Source organism: Stegostoma tigrinum, chromosome 4 (genome assembly GCF_030684315.1).
Source record: "Stegostoma tigrinum isolate sSteTig4 chromosome 4, sSteTig4.hap1, whole genome shotgun sequence".
In the NCBI taxonomy this organism is placed as follows: Eukaryota; Metazoa; Chordata; class Chondrichthyes; order Orectolobiformes; family Stegostomatidae; genus Stegostoma; species Stegostoma tigrinum.
In genome coordinates this window covers 97,649,042-97,673,318 of record NC_081357.1, presented here as the reverse complement: position 1 = coordinate 97,673,318, position 24,277 = coordinate 97,649,042, and the positions used below count along the sequence as shown (strand labels likewise).

Genomic DNA, 24,277 nt, shown 5'->3' with positions numbered 1-24,277 from the left:
TCTCTAGACGCTAATTAGTTTGTACAGTTTTGGATTATTTATGACTTTGGTTAGACCCTTGACATGTAACTCTTATACCTATCATTTTATTCCAGTCATTTAGTTTGTCTCCAGCACTAACTTATTTTTAATTTTTTGTAATTATCTCTCTGCCTCATTTAATCAGATTATAGGTCATCCCTTTGCTTGTTATTCAGCTGTTGATGCTTTACTCACACTGTTTGACACTTTCGATCACCTGCAGAAGCTTATTATTTTTAACCCCACTCACACCATTTGTTATGATCTTTTGACTCTCTGCCCTTGATTTCTTTGCCTATAAATTCTGTGTCTATGTGCCTCTCTGTCACTTCACCTGATGAAGGGCTATGCTCAAAAACTTGTGATTTGAAGCAAACTCTTTGGACTATTACCTGGTGTTGTGTGACTTCATTCTGTATAGAGTTGGGTAAGTACTTGCTGGCAAAAAAAAGTTACATGATAGCAAAGCAGCAGCAAGCAATATTGATAAAATAGCTCTACCAAAAGATACGTAGAAATACAATGGGTTGAATTACTATCTTGTGTCCTGTCACATTCTCTGATTAGAACATAGAATAAGCTACTTCAGCATTTAAAATGGAATCGTATCGGTATTTGAAAAGGAAGAAAACAGGAAGATATTAAGAATAGGAAAGGCACTGGCTACGGGTACATAACTCCATTTGACGTTCTGATGGGTTCAGTGGACTTAATGGCTTCTTTTATGCAGTCATTTCCAAATGTGTAAATATGTATTGCAGATAAACTTCAAAAGTCTCAAGAGAATGAGGTGGTAACCAAAGGCAGGATTAAGTAGGAGATCCTTATATTGGATATATTAGCTCAACACTTACCCCGGGTTGTCACATTGAGGTTAATTAAGAATGGATGTTTCTTGCTCCTAGAGCATGCTAAGATGGAATGCCAAAAGCCGTAATGCTGGAGATTAGGAAGCTGTTCAACTTTAAGAAAGAATTATTTTAGTAAGATATAATGAAGTGTTTATTGTATGTCATAGGACTGATGATCGCCTCCACTAACCAAGATCCAGCGACACACTTAAAGATATGTCTCAGGTTTTATATCACAAAAGAAACAGAACACTGAATTTGACCACCTTGATGGTTCAGTTGTTAAATGGGTTTAGAAATCTACAAATAATGGGGAATGGTGATGTGGGCTCAAATCTGTAGAAGAAAGAAGGCATAAAACAAAAATTTGGGCCAATGCATGGTGCGAGGAGATACCACAAAAATATGACCCTGTGGTATTAGCAAAGGAGGTATATTCAAGTGCCTTTGTCGTGGGTTAGTCTTTACAAAAATGCAGTAAATGCTAGTAGTAGTTCATGGATGTCCGGCTTCTTGCCTTTCCCCACCTCTGTAGTGTGATATATAAACCTCATCTTTCCAATAGAGAGAGAAGTTAATAGTTTTTTTGTTTATGGCAAATTACCTTACTTAGAGTTTGAGAACAAAAGCAACAGGTGGTAAGTTTGAGGCACGTAGTCAGAGAATGTAAAAAGAAGTGTAAATTAGCAAAATATTGCTGAGTATATTCACCAGGAATGAACTTAAGTTGATAGTGAATTCAGCCCTGTGCAGAATTAGTTTTAAAGCATTTTTCCTGTGGCATCTTATAACCTCATAGGTGCACGTTCACCAAATAGCTCAGAACAATGGAGAAGAGGGTAGACAAGTCCCCAGGGTCTGATGGGATATACCCAGAATACTGAGCGAGTCAAGGGAGGTAATTGCAGGGGCCTTGAGGGAAACCTTTGTATCCTCACTGGCTATAGGGGAGGTCCCAGAAGATTGGAGAGTGGCCAATGTTGTTCCTCTGTTTAAGAAGGGTGGCAAGAATAATCCAGCTAATTATTGGCCAGTGAGCCTTACATCAGTGGTAGGGAGATTACTGGAGAGGATTCTTTGAGATAGGATTTATCCCTTTGGAAATAAGTGGGCATGTTAACGAAAGACAACATGGTTTTATGAAGGGGAGGTCATGTCTCATTAATTTGATTGAGTTTTTTGAGGAAGTGATGAAGATGATCAATGAGAGTAGGGCAGTGGATATTGTCTACATGGACTTCAGTAAGGCCTATGACAAGGTCCCTCATGGCAGGCTGATACATAAAGTAAAATCACATGGGGTCAGGCGTCAGCTTGCAAGATGACCGAGCCATAGAAGACAGAAGGTAGCAGTGGAAGTGTGCATTTCTGAATGGAGGGCTGTGACTAGTGGCGCTTTTCAGGAATCACTGTTGAAACCTTTGCTGTTTATAACTTATATATAAATGGTTTGGATGAAAATGTAACTGGTGTGATTAGTAAGTTTGCTGATGACACCAAGGTTGGTGGAATTCTGGATAGCGATGAGTACCGTCAAAGGATACACCTGGATATAGAGCAGTTGGTGACTTGGGCATTGAGATGGCAGATGGAATTTAATTCGGAAAAATGTGAGGTAATGCATTTTGGAAGGTCTAATCCAGATGGAAGGTTTACGGTAAATGGTAGAACTCTTAAGAGTACAGAGGGATCTGGGTGTATAGGTACACAGGTCACTGAAAATGGCAACACAGGTGGAGAGGTTGTCAACAAAGCATACGGCATGCTTGCCTTCATCAGCCAGGGCATTGAGTTTAAAAATTGGCAGGTAATGTTGCAGCTTTATAGAACCTTAATTAGGTTGCATTTGGAATATTGAGTTCAGTCCTGATGGCCACTCTACCAGGAGGATGTGGTGGCTTTGGAGAGGGTACAGAAAAGATTTACCAGGATGTTGCCTGGTATAGAGGGCATTAGCTATGAGGAGAGGTTGGAGAAACTTGGGCTGCTCTCACTGGAACTATGGAGGTTGAGAGGCAACCTGATAGAGGTTTACAAGATTATGAAGGGCAGGGGCAGTCTGGACAGTCAGAAGCTTTTTCCCCAGGTGGAGGTGTCAGTTTTTAGGGGGTGTAGGTTTAAGGTGCTAGGGGCAAGGTTTTAAAGGTGATGTACAAAGCATTTTTTTTACACAGAGGGTATTGGGTGCCTGGAACTCACTGCCAGCGGAGGTAATGGAAGCAGATACTATAGTGACTTTTGAAGGGCATCTTGACAAATACATGAATAGCATGGGAATAGAGGGATACGGTCCCCGGAAGGTAAGAGGTTTTAGTTGTGATGGGCAGTGTGTCTGTGCAGGCTTGGAGGGCTGAAGGGCCTGTTCCTGTGATGTCATTTTGTAGTTCTTTGTTCTTGTTCTTAAAAACACATGGGTAATGGAAAAAATAAACAACGATACTGTCCTCCTGGAGTAAAGCCCTGCTAATTTATCTGAACGCAGGTGAATGTAACCTGATATTCGCAACAGTTCAGTAAAACCTTTTTGAAGCCCATTTCTATTCCCTCCCAAAATAATTTTCACCAATGAAATGAAGAAGAATGAGCCAATCTCTAACTGTTTTAGTTAGGGAGAAATGCCTGTATTTATAACATGTGGCTCATGTTATCTAAGGTGTGGATGTGTAGAACCTGCATAGCTTTGTGAAATATCAGGTTTACAGAGTGGCTCATAATTGGCTGGAAGCTCCTAAATTGTACATTTTAATCCAAATTTTCAGTTTTTTTTATTTGTAATTGACATCAAGTATTTCATTGAGAAGTTATTAATGAAGCAGTTGGAGGGAGACCCATTCCCTCAAGGACAAAAATGCGTTTTCTCTCATGGTGATTAGTTTAGAGGGGCTTCTCACAGACCCCAAGCAGAATTAGAAGCAATAAAATTCTAACCACCTCATAGGATTGCAAGTTATGGCCTTCCATAGAGTCCAAACGTTTTGATCTTTTGTAATCTTGTGTACTTGTGTATAGTGATCTGGTAATTAAGTACGGTGATAATGGGAACTGCAGATGCTGGAGAATCCAAGATAGTAAAATGTGAAGCTGGATGAACACAGCAGGCCCAGCAGCATCTCAGGAGCACAAAAGCTGACGTTTCGGGCCTAGACCCTTCATCAGAGAGGGGGACAGGGAGAGGGTTCTGGAATAAATAGGGAGAGAGGGGGAGGTGGACTGGAGATGGTGGAGAGGAGAGTATAGGTGGGGAGGTAGGGAGGGAATAGGTCAGTCCAGGGAAGACGGACAGGTCGAGTTGGGATGAGGTTAGTAGGTAGGAGCTGGAGGTGTGGTTTGGGGTGGGAGGAAGGGATGGGTGAGAGGAAGAACAGGTTAGGGAGGCAGAGACAGGTTGGACTGGTTTTGGGATGCAGTGGGGGGAGGGGACGAGCTGGGCTGGTTGTGTGGTGCAGTTGGGGGAGGGGACGAATTGGGCTGGTTTTGGGATGCGGTGGGGGGAAGGGGAGATTTTGAAGCTGGTGAAGTCCACATTGAGACCATTGGGCTGCAGGGTTCCCAAGCGGAAAATGAGTTGCTGTTCCTGCAACCTTCGGGTGGCATCATTGTGGCACTGCAGGAGGCCCATGATGGACGTGTCATCTAAAGAATGGGAGGGGGAGTGGAAATGGTTTGCGACTGGGAGCTGCAGTTGTTTGTTGCGAACTGAGCGGAGGTGTTCTGCAAAGCGGTCCCCAAGCCTCCGCTTGGTTTCCCCAATGTAGAGGAAGCCACACTGGGTACAGTGGATGCAGTATACCACATTGGCAGATGTGCAGGTGAACCTCTTACCTGTTCTTCCTCTCACCCATCCCTTCCTCCCACCCCAAGCCGCACCTCCATCTCCTACCTACTAACCTCATCCCACCTCCTTGACCTGTCCGTCTTCCCTGGACTGACCTATCCCCTCCCTCCCTCCCCACCTATACTCTCCTCTGTACCTATCTTCTTTTCTCTCCATCTTCGGTCCGCCTCCCCCTCTCTCCCTATTTATTCCAGTTCCCTCTCCCCATCCCCCTCTCTGATGAAGGGTCTAGGCCCGAAACGTCAGCTTTTGTGCTCCTGAGATGCTGCTGGGCCTGCTGTGTTCATCCAGCCTCACATTTTATTATCCTGATAATTAAGTGCCACAACTTATCCCATGAGGATGTGGTACCAAAGGCAAAAAATGTCTTAAAACTCAATCTGCCGCAGGAATAACTTCACTACCAACTTAGATCAGACCTCATTTAGTGTACCTGTGTATGCCTCCTTGGAAGCATTGGGCTGCAGATGGTTATACAATTGACTGAGTTAATATTAGATATGAAACAACATGAATTTATTCAGAAAATTTGCTGCAGAGTTGGTATGTATCAATGCAATAGCTTAATTGTTGATTAATCAGGATTTGAAAGGTGTGAACTTGTAAAAGATGTAAGCTGAGGCTCCAAATTACTGCAAAAGCACAATTAATATTTTGCTTTTAATGAGGGTGGGCAACCAAAATCATGACCAATACCTATCTGTTATAAGGTGGTAGAACAATTATTTTTGCATAAGATTTACATCTGATTTTTCCAAGCTCGATTTGATTGCAGCATAGCATTTCATCCAAAAGCTGAAAAAATGAATCAACTAAATTTCTTTGGTGGTGGCTGAAAATGTTATGGTAAATTTTCGTACTTGTAACTTGTGCAGTATTTAAGTTAACACTTTTCAAAGATGATTTGTCTTGCTGACATGTTGTTTCTAGGACGCCCCCCACCCCAGTTTAGCTGTTACTATAGGCCACATAACAGAACAGACCACTTCCTGGGTTTTAGAACTAGTTGTAGAATATAATGTTTGAAGAGACTGAATTTCAACCACTTAATCTCTTAAAAGGCTGAAGTTGTCATATTGTCCAAAGATGTGCAGGCTAGGTGGATGGGCCATGCTAAATTGTCTGGGTGGAATGATTCAAGGGGCGGCGTGGACTTGTTGGGCCGAAGCACCTGTTTCCACACTGTAGGGAATCTATTCTATTCCCATCCACTGTTATATATAAATGTTCTTCAGTCACTTCAGCACTCTGCTGAAAAGCATAATTAAAATGATGCAGCTGTTTGAAGCTGTCTTTCTGTAAAATACTTCCTTTTTGTATGGAGTATCTTTTCCAGAAGTGTTAATTAAAAACTATGAAAAGCTGACTTCTTTAAAAATGCTGACGATGCAAATCAACAACATAACCTAAAAACCGGCACTTATAGGCTGAACCAGAGAAGGTAGAGGGGTTTGGGTTAACACCTCGAGCTGAAAGATGGCACATTGGAGTCTCAAGTGATCCAATAATCTTCACCAGTACATTTGCTGCTTCTGTTTTACTAGTTGGAAAGAAATGTATCTAAAATTAGAGAAATTGATTTATTTACATGTGAAAATAATGATCTAATTTTAAGCATTAATCATAGTTGGAAAGTTTTGGAAAGGGTTTTAACTGGATTGCAATAGTTAGAAACAGCACTAAATCTGTGCAGTTCAAACTTGGCTAACTAGATTTCTGTTTCTATACTCCCCTAGCTCTTAAGGAAGAGACACATAGGAAATGACATAGTCACAATTGTCTTTCAAGAGCCTGGAGCACTTCCTTTTACTCCCAGAAACATCAGATCCCACTTTCAACATGTTTTTGTCATTGTCAGAGTTCATAATCCATGCACAGAGAATGTCTGCTACAGGTAAGCACTCAACATCCACAAAGTTACTTTTGGTTCTGTTACTGAAGTGCTTTTGACCTCCTTTTTCACCTTTATGTATTTTTCCTAAAAGGAGCTTTTCTCCTGCTCATCGTTTATGAAGTTGCAAATATCGGGTATGTATTAAGCTGAAAATGCTGCTTTACAATCAGCTGACCCCTCAAGAAATTAGCTTTGTCATTTCTAAATGATTGCAAGATCTTCATTTCATCAAGTGTTTCTTTTGAATGTGACCATGGTGCTTTGCTTTTCAGCCATGAGCAAAATGATCTTGACTGCAGACTTCTCTACATCTATCATCATTACTGCGTCATATTTCGTTGAATTGATGAGCCACATCTTATTTATCTAAAATGATAGATGCTGTCTTTATGGTTTTTGTGTCTGGCGCAGCAGAGGTTAATCAATCAAATTAGCCCATGCGGTAATTAGCATTGCCTTATGAGAATATGGGTGTTTCAACTGTATCTGGAATTGAACAATTCACTATTGATTATACTTTCAAGATAGATAGGAGAGTTCTGTGAACTATTTTGATCTCCATAGTTTATATGTTTGAGGATTGGAGCAGTGCAAAACTAATTTGACCAGCACTAAGAGGAGTTTGCATTGGAACACATTAACAGGCTATTTATTTTTTCTCTCTGGCAGGAGAAAGCCAAGAGATGACCTGATAGAGGTTTGATAGGATTGACATGCAGAAGATGTTTCCATGTATGGGGAAACCAAAACTGGGGGCCTTGAATAAAATGTTTATTATTAGGTTTAGTAGGGAATTCCTTCAAGGGAAACCTCTCTACTGAAAGTAGTGAGAACATGGATCACAAGAAGCGGTAGTTGAGAGATATGGTTGCATCTGAGGGGTAGTTAGATAAACAAATCAGGGAATGATGTGTTGATAAAGCCCGTTGAATCAATCGGCTCGTTGCTGTATTACAAATATTATGCAAAGTAATTTTGCTATTAGGTATCAAATATTTTACTAATAGCATGAGCTAATAGCATGTCATTTTTTTCAAGTTGACCAACACTGATCTACATCACGGTCGGACATGTTTGATGATAAATCAAACAAATGTCTTGCAGAGAATAATTTAAGAGTTTCTGAAGTAAAATGCATACCACTGGTACGTGCAGGATTATACCATACCTGGGAGGTCTTATAGTGCACCGGGTAGCATCTCTACGCCAGGACTTGATGACCAAAAATGATGCATTCATAAAATGGCCAAACAGGTTGATTATCAACCTGCACATCTTTCCAACGTTCAGCAATGGCAAGAACTGAGAGTGAGAGAGATTCCTTTTCAGCCATTTGATGGAAAGAGAATTGCACATAGATCCCTGAAAGTTGCCTTCAAGGTTGATAGTACTGTTAAGAAGGCATACGGTGTGATAGGTTTTATTGGTAGAGGGATTGAGTTCTGGAGCCGTGATGTCATGCTGCAACTGTACAAAATGCTAGTGTGGCCTCACTTGGAATATTGCATACAGTTCTGGTTGCCCCATTACAGGAAGGATGTGGAAGCATTGGAAAAGGTGCAGAGGAGATTTACCAGGATGTTGCCTGGTCTGGAGCAAAGGTCTTATGAGGAAAGGCTGAAGGACTTGGGTCTGTTCTCATTGAAGAGAAGAAGGCTAAGAGGGGATTTAGTTGAGACATACAAGATAATCAGAGGATTAGATATGGTGGACAGTGAGGACTTTTTTCCGAGGATGATAACGTCGACTTGTGCGAGGGGGCATAGCTACAAATTGAGGGGTGATAGACTTAAGACACATGTCAGAGTCAGGTTCTTTACTCGGAGAGTGGTAAGGGCGTGGAATGCCCTGCCTGTCAATGTAGTTAATTCAGCTACATTAGGGGCATTTAAACAGTCCTTGGATAAGCATATGGATGATGATGGGATCATGTAGGGGGATGGGCTTAGGTTAGTTCACAGGTTGGCCCAACATCAATGGCTGAAAGGCCTGTTCTGCGCTGTATTGTTCAATGTTCTATGTTCTATGAGTTTCATCTTAATAGAAGAATGCTGGAGTAGCGTAGGCATTCGAAGAGGCTTATGGGAATATTTGCCAGTAAACAATGGTAGGTGACTTTTGATACACATGTAAAATAAAACCTTTGCACTTGGAAGAGCTGAAGCGATGAGCATGCTTAATAGTATTTCATATAGTGTTGAATGAACCTAGCTATCAAGTGAAAGAGAAACAAAGAAACAAAGAAACCTACAGCACAGGAACAGGCCCTTCGGCCCTCCAAGCCTGCACCGATCAAGATCCTCTGTCTAACCTGTCATCTATTTTCTAACGGTCTGTGTCCATTTGCTCCCTGCCCGTCCATGTACCTGTCCAAATATATCTTAAGACGCTAACGTGTCTGCGTCTACCACCTCCAGTGGCAACGCGTTCCAGGCGCCCACCACCCTTTGTGTAAAGAGCTTTCCATGCATATCTCCCTTAAACTTTCCTCCTCTCACTTTGAACTCATGACCCCTAGTAATTGAGTCCCCCACTCTGGGGAAAAAGCTTTTTGCTATCCACCCTGTCTATACCCCTCATGATTTTGTAGACCTCAATCAGTTGCCCCCTCAATCTCTGACTTTCTAATGAAAATAATCCTAATCTATTCAACCTCTCTTCATAGCTAGCACCCTCCATACCAGGCAACATCCTGGTGAACCTCCTCTGCACCCTCTCGAAAGCATCCACATCCTTTTGGTAATGTGGCGACCAGAACTGTACACAGTACTCCAAATGTGGCTGAACCAAAGTCCTATGCAACTGCAACATGACCTGCCAACTCTTGTACTCAATACCCAGTCCAATGAAGGAAAGCATGCCATATGCCTTCTTGACCACCCTATTGACCTGCGTTGTCACCTTCAGGGAACAATGGACCTGACCACCCAAATCTCTCTGTTCATCAATTTTCCCGAGGACTTTTCCATTTACTGTATAGTTCGCCCTTGAATTTGATCTTCCAAAATGCATCACCTCGCATTTGCCCGGATTGAACTCCATCTGCCATTTATCTGCCCAACTCTCTAGTCTATCTATATTCTGCTGTAATCTCTGACAGTCCCCTTCACTATCAGCTACTCCACCAATCTTAGTGTCATCAGCAAACTTGCTGATCAGACCACCTACACCTTCCTCCAGATCATTTACATATATGACAAACAACAGTGTCCCAGCACAGATCCCTGTGGAACACCACTGGTCACAGGTCTCCAATTTGAGAAACTCCCTTCTACTAGTACTCTCTGTCCCCTGTTGCCCAGCCAGTTTTTTATCCATCTAGCTAGCACACCCTGGACCCCATGTGACTTCACTTTCTCCATCAGCCTGCCATGGGGAACCTTATCAAACGCGTTACTGAAGTCCATGTATATGACATCTACAGTCTTTCCCTCATCAATCAACTTTGTCATGTCCTCAAAGAATTCTATTAAGTTGGTAGGACATGACCTTCCCTGCACAAAACCATGTTGCCTATCACTAATAAGCCCATTTTCTTCCAAATGGGAATAGATCCTATCCCTCAGTATCTTCTCCAGTAGCTTCCCTACCACTGACGTCAGGCTCACCGGTCGATAATTACCTGGATTATCCTTGCTGCCCTTTTTAAACAAGGGGACAATGTTAGCAAGTCTCCAGTCCTCTGGGACCTCACCCATGTCTAAGGACACTGCAAAGATATCTGTTAGGGCCCCGGCTATTTCCTCTCTTGCTTCCCTCAGTAACCTGGGATAGATCCCATCCGGACCTGGGGACTTGACCACCTTAATGTCTTTTAGGATACCTAACACTTCCTCCTTCCTTATGTCAACTTGACCTAGACTAAGCAAACATCTGTCCCTAACCTCAACATCCGTCATGTCCCTCTCCTTGGTGAATACCGATGCAAAGCTTTGAAAATACAACTCGGCTGAGCTGTAGCAATATCTAATCCATCTCGGGCAAAAATCAGCTGTTTAGCTTTTATTGTCACCAAAATATAAAGTGAATTTACTGATCCCATGAACTTGTGACTTGTAGTTAGTAATAAGATGACTAGATTTTAACATACAGTCCTATACAGCAGTAAACTTGCTCATCTATGGTTGATGCTGGAGCCGGTTGATCTAAACCATAAGAGCCCTAAAAATGATGCATAGAAGAATGACTAAGCTGATCCATAGAAACAGAATCCTGAGTATTGAAAAGTGGTAATTGAAAGAGAACTGACAGTTTAGTCTTCGAATAGTTTCAAATTGAGTCATGATTGCAGAAAGGACAATGTGGTAACAATTAATGACAGAAAAGATTAGGATTTATGTGATTTGTATTTCTTGATTTTGAGAGTGATCAATATCTGACTTGGCTTTCTTGATACAGGGAGCAAAGCAAACTTCATGGAGTAGCTCAAAAGGCACTTACATGCTCTGCTGATCGGGATTTTTAGTTCCTATAATGGATATGTTTTATTGGCCAAATGGCCTCCCTGCTCTGTACCTATTACTGATCTTGGAGCAATATACCATAATAGAGAGTTTTTCTGTTTGTGCTGTATGCAATGAAATTCTAAGCCTATTTCAGATTTTACAATTGCATTACAAGTAGTGCAGAGGAAAATGCTCTCCTCCACTACTGCTATGAGGAACTGACTGTCAATTTAGACTTAATTTCATGATTTGCAAATATACATGACATCCAGTTTGATCAGGGTGCTGAAGGTGTAATTAATTCCCTTTATCTATATTCCACTAACCCATATCTTACTTCCTTGCTTAGAGATGAATCTCACCCAACTGAAACGTATTAACTTTGTTGCAAAGTATTTCTTTTATCTTTGTTTTCAATAGCAATTGATTTTGTGCTAAATTAAATGGTCTTTAAAACTAATATCTCCACTTCTGAAAGAGTATAGTCCATTTAGAATGAACCATTATTCATTTTGCAGTAACAACATAACATCACTGCTAATGGTGAAAATGTGGTTTGGTTATGTGTTCTGAGTGGATGCATTACCAAAAGTTCAATCTAACAATATTTGTGGCTTTCCTGGAAATGTCTGTGATTCTGTCTTGAAGTGGCCAACTTATTGACCTTGATTGGTTATCATTTGTCAGCCAATATGATGGTAGGTTTAATTGTGATTTTAATAGGTTTTTAAAGTCCAAGTATCTTTTTTTCTGAAACTGCATCCATTAAGTTGTTAAAATTTAGCATAATTTTGTTGGCAGGCTTTCTATTTTTCATAAGCTAGAACAGGGATTTTAAAATATTTTATGTGCATAAATGTTTCTTGTGAATTAAGCTGAGAGGAAAGTATTTGTGACTCCCCATAATCTTTTCAGTAACTGCAAGGCTTATTTCAGGAGCATGATGAAGTTCTTACTTTTCAACAACACTCAAATAGCTCATCACCATCCAGAACAAAACAACCTTCTTGACTGACACTGATCCCGTCACCTTAAACAGTGACTACCTGCACCACCTGCAGTGTGTACCCTTTCCAAAATGCACTTCAAGCATGTTACTAAGGTGGCACTTCCTGAAACTAAGATTTCACTTAAAAAGGTAAGGACAGTATGTTTAAGAAAGTACCCCCACTTCTAAGTTCCATTCCAAGTTACACACCATCCTGTCTTCGACAAAATCCTGAAAATCTGCACCAGACAATGTTGGTCCTTTCAGCACATGGACTACAGCAATTCAAGGAAGCAGTGAATTACCAATTCAATGGCAACTAGGGATAAGCAATATGCACTGGGACCCAAATCCCATCAATGATTTAGGGAATAAAAGAGCTTAGCTATGACACACCATGTGGCTGAATATCTTATTAATCCTTGCAGCCAGGCTTGGTCATGAAATAGGATTCTGGGGAAGTAGTACATTTGTGACTGGCAGACTTGATGCCTTTGGAAAAAGGGAAAACTAATAAGAAAATACTGTAGGTAGGAAATTTTAAAAAGCAAAGAAAACATGAAGTTTGATCAGAGAATGTGATAAATTACTATCACCAATTAATCTTTTATTTCTATTTTGTTTATAATAGAGAAGTTAGAGTATCTCGATACCTGGGCGAGTAGGTCTGGGTTTAAGTCCTACTTGCCTTTGAGGTGTGTTATGATATGTCCAATTAGATTGAAAATAACTACAGTAAGACATTTTCTCCTGTACTCATTTTGTCATTGGATGAATTTGGAGAGTTTTTTTTAAGTAAATAGCTGTTCTTAAATTAACACCTGTAGCAATATTTCATGTAAGAAATAAAATATGTGATGGGGCCTGCAATTTATTGGGTACCCATCTGGCTTCGCCATTGGTTGCATTGTGAAATTAGACTGCCAGCAAGATCTGGATGAGATGAATGTGGAGTTGATAACTAATAATAGTAGTTTTTAAAAAATTTGTTCAAATGCTGTCAACTAGACTTTTAAATGGAAGGAGTAGGATTGTGATCAGATCCATTTGTTAAGGCAAATGGTAATCTTAAGACTCAGGCAGAACTGAACTGTAAATGGATAAAAATCAGAGTTCCAATAAGTTTGCAATTGTAATGAAAGATTAAGGCAAAAAAAATCCCAATTAAATGCAGCATAGTTGTGGGAAGAGCTCCAGAAAGCATTAAGTGAGAAACAGTAAAAGAACATATAGTATTTTTTTAATGAGTTATTTTGAACGAAGGTAAGTAAACCCCATAACATTGAGGAGAAAATAACATCAAGCATTACACCTTTACATGGAGATCATATTTATTTTGAAATCTCCAAAGGCCATTGTAAGTTATACAATGGACAGTGCTGAGCGATTCCAAAACCAATGGATCAGATCTAAACTCTGCAATCCTGTCACATTCAGTTGTGAATGGTAGTGGGCAATTAAACAACTGTCTAGAGGTGAAGGCCCCACAAATATCCTCATGCTCAATGAAGGGAGAGCACACTACAACAGTGAAAAAAACAAATCTTTTTGCCTTTGACGTATTTATATCCATCTTCAGCCAGAGGTGCCGAGTGGATAAACCCTCAGCCTCCACCTGAGACCCCAGGATGTGAGTTTTGAGCCAATTTGATTCACTGAAGATACTGGACACTGCAAAGGTTGTTGGCCCTGACAAGATTTGGCAGCAATACTGATGATTTGTATTCCATAGCTTAGCCTTACCAAACTCTCCCCATATAGCTATGTCAGGCTTGGGTCGATGGGCTGAAAAGTGGCAGATGGAGTTCAATCTGGATAAATGCAAGGTATTACATTTTGGAACAACAAACAGGGGCAGGACTTATACAATTAATGGTAAGGCCTTGGGTAGTGTTGTAGAACAGAGGCACCTAGGAGTTCAGGTACATAATTCTTTGATGTTTCCGTCATACAGTTCTGGTTGCTGAGTTATAGGAAGGATGTTATTAAGCTGGAGAGAGTTCAGAAGACATTTACCAGGATGTTGCTGGGTATGGAAGGTTTGAGTTATGAAGTAAGGCTGGATAGGCTGGGACTTCTTTCACTGGAGCATAGGAGTTGAAGCGGTGACCTTATGGTAATTTATAAAATTATGAAGGTTGCAGATAGTGTTAATGGTAGATGTCATTTCCCTACGATGGGGGATTTCAAGACTCGGCGCACATTTATAAGGTGAAAGGAGAGAGATTTCAAAAAAGACATGAGGCAATTTTTCTATACAGAGGGTGGTTTGCGTGTGGAATGAAATGTGGATGTGGGCACAATTATGTTTAAAAGTGCATGAATAGGAAATGTTTGGAGGGATATGGGCCAGGAGCAGGCAAGTAGGACTAGTTTAGTTTGTGATTATGTTCAACGTGGACTGGTTGGACTGAAGGGTCTGTTTCTGTGTTGTATGACTCTAAAACATGTACCTGAAAGTGTGGAAAAATGCCCAGGTGTGCCCTGGTGTCCAAACAGCAGTACAGTTCCAACCCAGCCTGTTAGTACCATGTTATCTAATTTTGATCATCAGCAAAGTAATTGAGGGCATCATCAATATTGCCATCAAGCAGTACTCACTCAGGAATATTCTGCTCAAAGACGCTGTTTGTGTTTCACCAGAGCCATTCGGTTGCTGTTCTCGTTACAGCCTTGGCCCAAACATGAACAAAAGAGTTGAACTCCAGAGGCAAGGTCAAAGTGACTGACTTTAAATTTAAGATAGTATTTGCCAAGTATAGCAAAAGGAGCCCTAGCAAAACTGTAGTCCATGGAATTGGGTCAAAACTCGCTGATTGGAGTAATACCTAGAGAAAAGGAAGATGGTTGTGTTGTTGGAGGTAAATAATCTGAACCACTAGACATTCCTGCAGGTGTTCCCCAGGGTAGTTTCCTTATCCCAACCATCTTAGCTACTTCACCAATAACCTTCCATCCATTATGAGGTCAGAAGTAGAGATATTCACTGAGGGTTGTATGATGATTAACATCAGTTGTGACTCCTCAGATACTGAAGCAGTCTTTGTTCACAATATGCAAGGCCTGGTCAATACCCAGGCTTAGGCTGATAAGTGCCAGACAATGACCATCTCTAACAAGAGGGAATCTAACCACCAGCCCTTGAAATTCAGTAGCATTATCATTGCTGAAACCCTAACTATTAACATTCTGGATGTTATCATTGACTAGAAACTAAACTGGACTAGGCGTCTCTAAAAACTGTGACTGGGAGGATACGTCAGATGCTAGGATTTCTGCAGTGAATAACTCATATCCTGTCTTCCCAATGCATGTCTGCCTGCCACAAGGCGCATACAGGAGTGTGATGCTTGCCTGGTTAAGGGCAATAACACTAAAGAGGCTTGAGACTATCCAGGATAACAGTCCATCCACAACCTTCCAAAAGTCACACTATCCATCACTAATGCTCAGTGACAGCAATGTGTTCAAGATGCACTGCAGTAACACACCAAGGCACCTCTGGCAGAACCTTCCAAAATGCGATCGCGACCATTGCAAAGGACTAAGGAAGCAGATGCATAGTGCCATAACTCACTAGAGTAGTACGTTGGAAATCAAGCCTCACTATTCCCAGAGTTGTCACAATTGTGAACATTTAACTAAACTGTCAAGTTAACCAATTTTATCTAAACTTTTAATTGAGATGAAAAGAATGTGTACATCAGATATTTTTATTAAGAAAGAAAAATAACTGTTCACAGTAACCAACCTTCTTAACCAATGGCAAAAAGACAAGTTGAATAATCTATAACTCTAACTTAAACTTTCTCAGAATTCCTGAACACATACGGATACTAATTGATGCAGAAAGAAACAAGGCAAGACATGCAGTATTGGTGGGAGGAAATTAAATCAGAACTGCACTTCTGAGACCAATCCAAATCACAAACATTTATGAGTTGTTTTCTTTAGGACCTTTCAATTCCTTTCAACTCTTTGCTGATAGCACAAGTTTGTGGATACACCGATTCTCAATCTTGTATTCAGTGGTTGAAGATTTGACTTTTCAGTGCCCCTGAAGGTCATTTGTTTCCCTTTTTCCATTCACAGGGAATTTGTAGACTGAGTATTTAAGAAAGTTGAGTATCTAACTACTAGGGATTTTCTTTCTAACAGCACATTGGGTGCATCTACACTCTAAGGTCTGCAGCGGCTCAAGAAGCCAGCACGCAAACACCTTCTCCAAAGCAATTTGGATTGGGCAATAACTACTGGCTTACATCCCATCAAATTATTTTTTAAAAAGAGTAATTTTAATAAACAAAAATTAATTGATAGTGGGCTTATTAATGGCGTGTGGAGCTGTGTTACAAAATATTGGGCCCAATTTGCCATGGAAACACTGTCAATGTTTTTACATGCACTTTGTAGTCTGGAGGTAATGGGTTGTGATGGTAGGGGCTCCAGCTTCTTTCCATCACATTCCTGACAGGAATCTCTTCTATTTTTCCTTAGTCTGTTGAAATGATTTGTAATTTGGTAATCAACCTATTTGACCACATTACGAATGCACTTTCTCATTGTGTTGGGTGACATATTGGCATGGAAAGTAGATTGTCTATATAACAAGAAAGAGAAGGTAAAAATTCAAGGGTTTTTCACGAGTTGGCAAAACGCAACATGGTATTCAACGGCAGACAATGCTAAGGCCTAAACATTTTACAACTTACATAAATGGCTCAGATGAAGGGACCTAAGAAATGGTTGGTAAATGTGCTGATGATGCAAAGTTACATAAATGAAGAGGACAAAAGGCACCTACAAAGGGATATGGATAAGCTAAATGAGTAGGCAAAAATCTGATAAATGGAATATAGTGTGAGTAGATGTGGAATTATCTATTTTGATAGGAAGAATGTAAAAGAAGCATTTTATCTAAATGGTAAGAGATTGGAAAACTCTTGAGACGCAGAGTGTTCTGTGTCCTTGTCCATGATTCATAAATTACATTAGATGGCAGGTACAGTAACGTTGTAGGAAAACTAATGGAATATTTTTATTTAATGCAAGAGGAATTGAAAGTGAGAAGAAGGGAGGTCATGCTTCAGCTGCACAGGGTGTTGGTCAAATGACATCCAGAGTACTGATATCCTTATTTATGGAAGGATATAAATGCATTAAAAACAGTTCAGAAAAGGTTTACTAGACTAATATTTGGAATAGGCGGGTCATATTGTGAGAAATGTTGGGACAAGTTAGGCCTGTATTCATAAGCATATAGAAGATGGAAAGACACAATCCTGAGAGAACATGACAGGGTGCCTGTGGAAGCAATGTGTTTGCTTGTAGGAAATTCTAGAACTACGAGTCACTGTTCAAAAATAAGTTTAAGCGTGATATGAAAAAAACATTTTCCGAGTCTTTGGAATGCTTTTCCCCGAAAGGTGGTGAATGGTGATTGAAATACTTTCCAAGTCTCCCCTCTATAAATTTCTATGCTTTATGTTAGTTATGCTTTTATTCTATGCTCTTTTTCTGTGACAAACTGTGCCTGTTAGTATTTAAAAATCTAATGTTGTATCTCTTTTAACACATACAGTGTGGCTGTATCCAGGTCTAAAGATGTACCTCCATTTGGCCCACCTATTCCCAAAGGAGTCACCTTTCCAAAGTCAGCAGTATTCAGGGACTTTCTTCTTGCCAAAGTTATAAATGCAGAAAATGCAGCCCACAAATCTGACAAGTTCCGGGCAATGGCTACCAGGACAAGGCAGGAGTACTTGAAAGATTTGGCAGAAAACTTTGTTACCACAGCTACAGTTGACTCTTCAGTGAAATTCAGTTTCATCACCCTTGGGGCAAAGAAAAAGGAGAAATCAAAGCCCCGGAAGGATGCGCAGCTGTACAGCTTTGGAGCTATTGTGTGGAATGTCATTGCTCGGGACTTTGGCCAGTCTAATGATATTGAATGTATTGTCGGAATCTCAAATGAATTCATCGTTCTTGTAGAGCAAGACTCCAAAAATGTAGTGTTTAATTGCTCATGCAGGGATGTCATTGGCTGGACCTCTGGTTTAATGACCATAAAGATTTTTTATGAAAGAGGAGAATGTGTCTTGCTGTCTGCTATGGAAAGCTGTGCAGATGATATCAGAGAAATCGTACAGAGACTCGAGGTAAGGCAAACTATTTTCGTTACTATTAATCTTAGTATGATTAACTCGTGATAGTTTGTATCCTAATTCTGTGCCAGCCATGGTTTGTTTTCTTCTCGTAATATTCTGCATGCTAAGATATGATTTAATTTATAAACAAGTAATTAGCTGTTCCACAGAAATTCTAAGATTGTTATTAATCTCTAGAATATTATTTATTTGGATCATTACTTTGCTTCTAATATTTTTTAATGAGTCTTGGAAAATGGACTTCAGGGAAAGGACAGTGCTACTTAGTGGATTAGATAATGTTACACGGTCTTTACTATGGTAACATTTACAACATAAATTCACATTAATTACAAATAACTAATTTTCACAGGTGATGATTACAGTCATTACATGGTCTGTTGATCTTTGTGTCCTAAAATCTTTCTCTTTGTTGCTTTAACTACTGTTAGAATGTACTTAGACATTTCCAGCGGAGGAAGCCATTCAACCCAGTGTGTCCATGTTGATCAACAAAGGTCTGGCTGCACTAATCCTATTTTCCAGTTATTGTCCCATACCCCTGGAGCCGATGACAATGCAAATGAATATCTAAATACTGCTTAAATATTTGGAGAGCTTCTAACTTGAACAGCCTATCCAATCTTTTCTATAGCTTAGATCCACCAGCACTGGCAGCATCCTGATAAATCTTTGCTGCACCCTCTCCAGTGCAGTCACATTCTTTCTGTAATATAGTAACCAGAACTGCATGTAGTTATGACCTAATCGGTGTTTTATTTAGTTTCAGCATAACTTCCTTTCTCTTACATTCTATGCCTTGGCTAATAGCAGCAAGTACCCTTTATACCTTACTAGGCATCTTATCCATCTGCCCTGCTCCCTTTTTTCAGTAACAGAAGTCACACGACTCCAGGTTATAGTCCAAACGATTAATTGGAAATTCACAAGCTTTCAGAGCGTTGCTCCTTCTTCACCTGTTACTTCACCTGACGAAGGAGCAGCGCTTCAGAAACTTGTGATTTCAAATCTGTTGGACTTTCACCTGGTGTCATGTGACTTCTGACTTCATCCATCCCAATCCAACACAGGCATTCCACATCATGGCATTCTTTCAATATGCAGACCATATGCTCTCATACACTCTGGGCTAGCTATAGCAAACACTAACATTATTTCAGAGGTTGGACAAAGCCTGCCCAAAGAACTTGATAAATGAATTTTTCCTGGTACTTTTTGAGCTTTGAGGAGGTAATGGGAATGGAAAGGCAATATTAATTCATCTCTTCCTCCTTAAACCTAGCCATTTTTCTTATATCTTTGTGTCATGGCATCTCCCTGTATTTGTATTTCTTTTTCCCTCATGTCCAGCAATTTTAGAAAAAAACACTAAGCAAATATCAGCCAAAAGCTAATAAAACATGCAACTGTTCAACAATCTACATGATACTGAAGCAACCTTGGGAACTGGATTTATGCCACCACAAAGGTCCTGCCTACTGAACCTTGCCCCTTGTCAGGTTAAACTCACCACCAATTGTCTCTGTCAGATGAGAGAGCAGCCCTATGGTCCTCTGAGACTGGTGAGTTTACCTATGTTCAGACTGCTCATTTACGTTTAACAATCAGTCAGGACTCCTGCTATATGTGTAATTTTTTTACTAATTCATGGAGTTAGGCATCACTGGCTAGGCCAGCCTTAACTGCCCATCTCTAACTGCCTGTTGTAGATTAGGTACACCAACAGTTCTGCTAGAGGGGAGTTTGATCATTTTGACCCAGCAATAATGAAGGAATGATAATTTAGGCCCAAGTTTTCTGATGGCCAGGTGGTCATTTCTGCCATATAGATAGCAATTGCACATTGGGCCTCTGAGGAATCTCCAACATTTCAGAGTCCAGGAGAAATGCCCAGGAAATGGAAGATTCTGATGGCTAATCCCCTAATCTTGCAGCCCATCCAAAAATATCCATTTAAATTGGAGGGTTCTGCTGCAGTTAAGTAAATAGAAATTAAGGAAAAGTTAGATTGTTAAAAGGCGAAGTATTAAAGTATATACATGCCCATGTACACACAGGCACACACACTGTGAGGGAGCTGTGACCACCCCCACTCCTGATTACTGCCTCATGAACCGATGTCTCCCACCCACTCCAAGCACAATAGCACCTACCTGGGCCCCTGCTCCTTGTGCCCTGGAACCTCAGTACTCTGCCTACCTGGAAATCTGCCCAGTTGGCATTCTGCCCACTTGGCAGGTTCACTTTAGCCTCCCGGCACCCTGACCACACTTACATAGTTGCCCTTTCACAGGAGTTCCAAAGTAGCTACCTGTAATGCTAGAAGAACAAAGAACAAAGCAACTGACTGCTGTGAAATAGGCAACTCTGTTTGCTTTGTTGAGGAATCCCCAGCATTGCAAAGTTCCGAGGAAGGGTCACTGGACCCGAAATGTTAACTCTGATTTTTTTCTTCACGGATGCTGCCAGACCAGCTGAGCTTTTCCAGCAGCTTCTGTTTTTGTGCAATGTTTGCTTTTCCTGACTATCCTTCAATATGAGGGGTTGTGGCATTTGGAGAATGAGCCCTGATTGGAAATGTCCAGTACGACTTTCCAGAATTCCGTTTAAACTTGAAACGTTGACTCTGATTGTCTCCACACATGATGACAGACCTGCTGAGTTTCTCCAGCAGTTCTGCACTTTTGCCATTTTGTGCTCAAGTAAATGTAGTAATCACTTCCGATTTCTAATTTACTTTCATGGATTATTTTTAAAAGGCTGAGCTGCTACTTACTGAGGACTGACAATGAAACCAAATCAGAGGGTTTAAGCAGTCATCTGAGCACATCTCTGAATCTGAGTCTCAAACATTGAATTCTTTTCTCCTATGTTTTCAAATTCGTAACTGTGGTTTACACTTGCCATCTACCTTTAGTGTAGACATGTCACAGTTCAACATTTTGGATGTCATACAACATCCTTCGATGCTTCATTGAGTCATAGAGTTGTAGAGTAGTACAGCATGGAAACAGACTCTTCATTCCAACTCATCCTTGCCAACCAGATATCCTAAATTAATCAAGTCCCATTTACCAGCATTTGGCCCATATCCCTGTAAGCCTTTTCTAATTCGATACCCATCCAGTTGCCTTTTAAATGTTGTAATTGTATCTGCCTGTACTGCTTCCTTGGCCAGCTCATTCCATGCACACACCACCCTCTGTGTGGAAGATGTTGTCCCTCAGGGCCCTTTTAAATCTTTCCCCTCTTACCTCAAACCTATGCCCTCTGGTTTTGGACTCCCCCCAAACTGTGGAAAAGACCTTGTCTATTTAATCTATCTATCCCTCTCATGATTTTATAAACTTCTGTAAGGTCACCCCTTAGCCTCTGGGGAAAATTGCTTCAACGTATTCGGCCTCTCCCTATTGCTCAAACCCTGTAACCCTGGCAATATCATTGTGGATCTTTTCTGAACCATTTCAAGTTTCACAACATCTGTCCTACAGTAGGCAGAACTGAATTGAGCACAGAATTCCAAAAGTGGCCTAACAAATATCCTGTACAGCTGCAATATAACCTCTCGACTCTGATACTCAATGCACTGGCTAATAAAGGCAAGCATACAAAATACCTTCTTTACTATCCTGTCTACCTGCAACTCCACTTTCATTGAACTATGAATCTGCACACCTCTGGACTGTGGGAGGAAACTGAAGGAATTGCACTCAGTCAAAGGGAAAATGTGCAAACCCAAATCCCTGGCATTATGAGGTAGCAGTGCTAACCACTGAGCCACTGTGCCTCCCAGAGGTGGCTATAAGGAAAGTGGCCATTGCCTGAGACAGAAAGGGAGAGGTTAGAATGGTGACCAGACACTTGGTAAGAAGCATGGTTTTCCATGAAGACGCAGAATGTTTAGGAAGGGAAGTACAGATGATGGTTGAAGTGGTTGAATGAACAGCCACTGAAAGGAGGAGGGAAGGAAGTGAAGAGGCTAGGGTCAGAGGAACAAATCTTCAGTGAAGAGGACTTGTGGAATTGATTAAAAATTGTAGATGTAGGATGAAATAAAATCATGGATGAACTTAAAAATCAAAAATTGGGAGTGGGAAATCAAGATTTAGCTGTGAAGTGCAGTGGATGAGCACACTTAATGCAAAGTAGAATATGTGCAGCAGAAGTTTTAAACAAGTTTCATTAGTGGAAAGGTCAGTGTTGAGGTAACCGAGTCTCGAAGATTTTGGTTGTGGAGGCAAGTGGGCTTGGTTTGGGAAAGAAGGTGAAGACTGAAACTGACCTCAGCGACACTGCTACAATCTACTGATTATTCAGTGATGGTTTATGTAGTATAAAATTTGAATAATTCTGTAATTTGAATGCAAGAGTATAAAGAACAGCAAGCGATTATAATTCTATTGATAACAATGGAGTTGTGCAAATATTTGAAGTAGATATTGAACTAATAATGACTAACATCTGAGAAGGGATTTTCTTTTATACACTGTTCATACAGTAACATTAACTCAACAGTTTAACTCCCAATTTGTGTAATATTTGAGTTAACACAAAATTAATTTCTAAATAAGGACAGAAGACAATACCTGCAGATTAAAGCACATCTCTAATAAGTGCCCAGCCACATGATGGAGGTGTCAAGCCCAGCCCAGTCAACAGCCCAAGGAAAGGGCTTCAGTCAGCTTATGTAACTCCTGTGATTTACTGGTGGCTCCAGTATAAGCTCTAGATCACAGCTTCCAGCCACATCACCATTAGAGTTTGTGGGAGATCTGGTGAAAGGGTGAGCGCAAAAAAATTTTTTTGCGCTGTATCCACTTGGATAGAATGTGTTGCCGAAATAGGAAAGGTTTGGGAAAAATGATCTTTCAAAATTTCTTTTGTTTTGAAAGGTACAGGAATCAGAGCACTGATCTGGATTTATTTCTTTTTGAATGGCTGAACATCCAGTTTAATATCAGCCCTTCTTATCCAAGCTGTACTCTTCCAACCTAGCCCTGAAGTCAACCTTTGATATATTCTGGCAGTTGCAGCCATCCAGCATGACCTGAATCTTTTGTGATTTGTGCCTAGATAATGTCAAAAATGGTCTAAGAGAAATGCACTGTGCTCCCTGTTGTGTATTGAGAGACCTTCCTACGTTTTTGATTTCTTTACTGTTTCTGATTTCCTCACCTACTTCGTTCTTGCTGCTTCTCTTCCTGCTGCATAGTGCTTTCTCTATTACTTCTGAGTCACTTGCCAACTGCTTCCCATTTTGTTCAATGATTGGCAGCTGCACAGTTTTCATGAAATCAGAGCTGAAGGAGGAGCCAAGCAGGAGGGTGCAGAGGACCAGATGGACAGGAACAGTGTTGGCAGAGGGTCTGCCTCTTTCTTTGCCTCTGACCTCTGTCATGTTAAGAGACTTTTAAAGTTGCAACCTGGATTTAATCAGTTGTGAATGGCTGTGGCCATGACTGCTACAAACCAAATATATCCAAGTCAGATTTGTTCCTGCGGTGTAAAGTGAAAAAGAGCCCTTGCAGCCATTGGAGTATGAGATGTAGAATCTAGAGGCAACTGTGTGATTTTGTAACTGTAAAGAGCTTCTTTTGCTTTAGTCAATAGTGGGTGGGGCATTTAATGTATATGTAGAATGTGGAATTGCTACATTAGCGAAGATATTTGGTGGGATTATATGTTTACACAGGTTTTTTGCAATACAAGTGGTATTGCACAGTACCGCAATAGCAAAAGTAAGAAATAATTAGTTAGGAGAAAAATGATCTTATTCTTCTAGTCTTTCAAATAGTCAGCATGGGCATACTGGGATAATTGTCTGCTTCCTGTGCTATATAATTCTAGTATCACAGATCATATCTAAAGAGAACGGGTTGCCTGTTCGGAGTGTTCTCTAAATTCACAACATTTGAAATAGTTAAAATGATCCCTTGAACAAAATGTCAATCATGCGTTGATTGAGGTTATCACTCTTGTGTTACATTACCCAAGCTAATTTGCTTGATATAAACAGGGTTAATGATGCCAGTGATAAATCAATAACCGACACAACACCACCAGTCGATCACGAGTA

The 24,277-nt window shown here is 40.5% G+C and overlaps 1 protein-coding gene across 6 annotated transcripts in view; it reads left to right on the top strand.

Moving 5' to 3' along the window:
• LOC125452648 (signal-induced proliferation-associated 1-like protein 2) overlaps positions 1-24,277 on the top strand; it is a 548,569-nt gene that overhangs the window by 294,596 nt on the left and 229,696 nt on the right. For all 6 annotated transcript variants that reach the window (XM_059645560.1, XM_059645563.1, XM_059645558.1 and 3 more), the window contains 2 exons: positions 6,444-6,601; positions 17,616-18,192. In XM_059645560.1, coding sequence (XP_059501543.1) covers positions 6,444-6,601; positions 17,616-18,192 — 735 coding nt within the window. The remainder of the gene's footprint in view (positions 1-6,443; positions 6,602-17,615; positions 18,193-24,277) is intronic.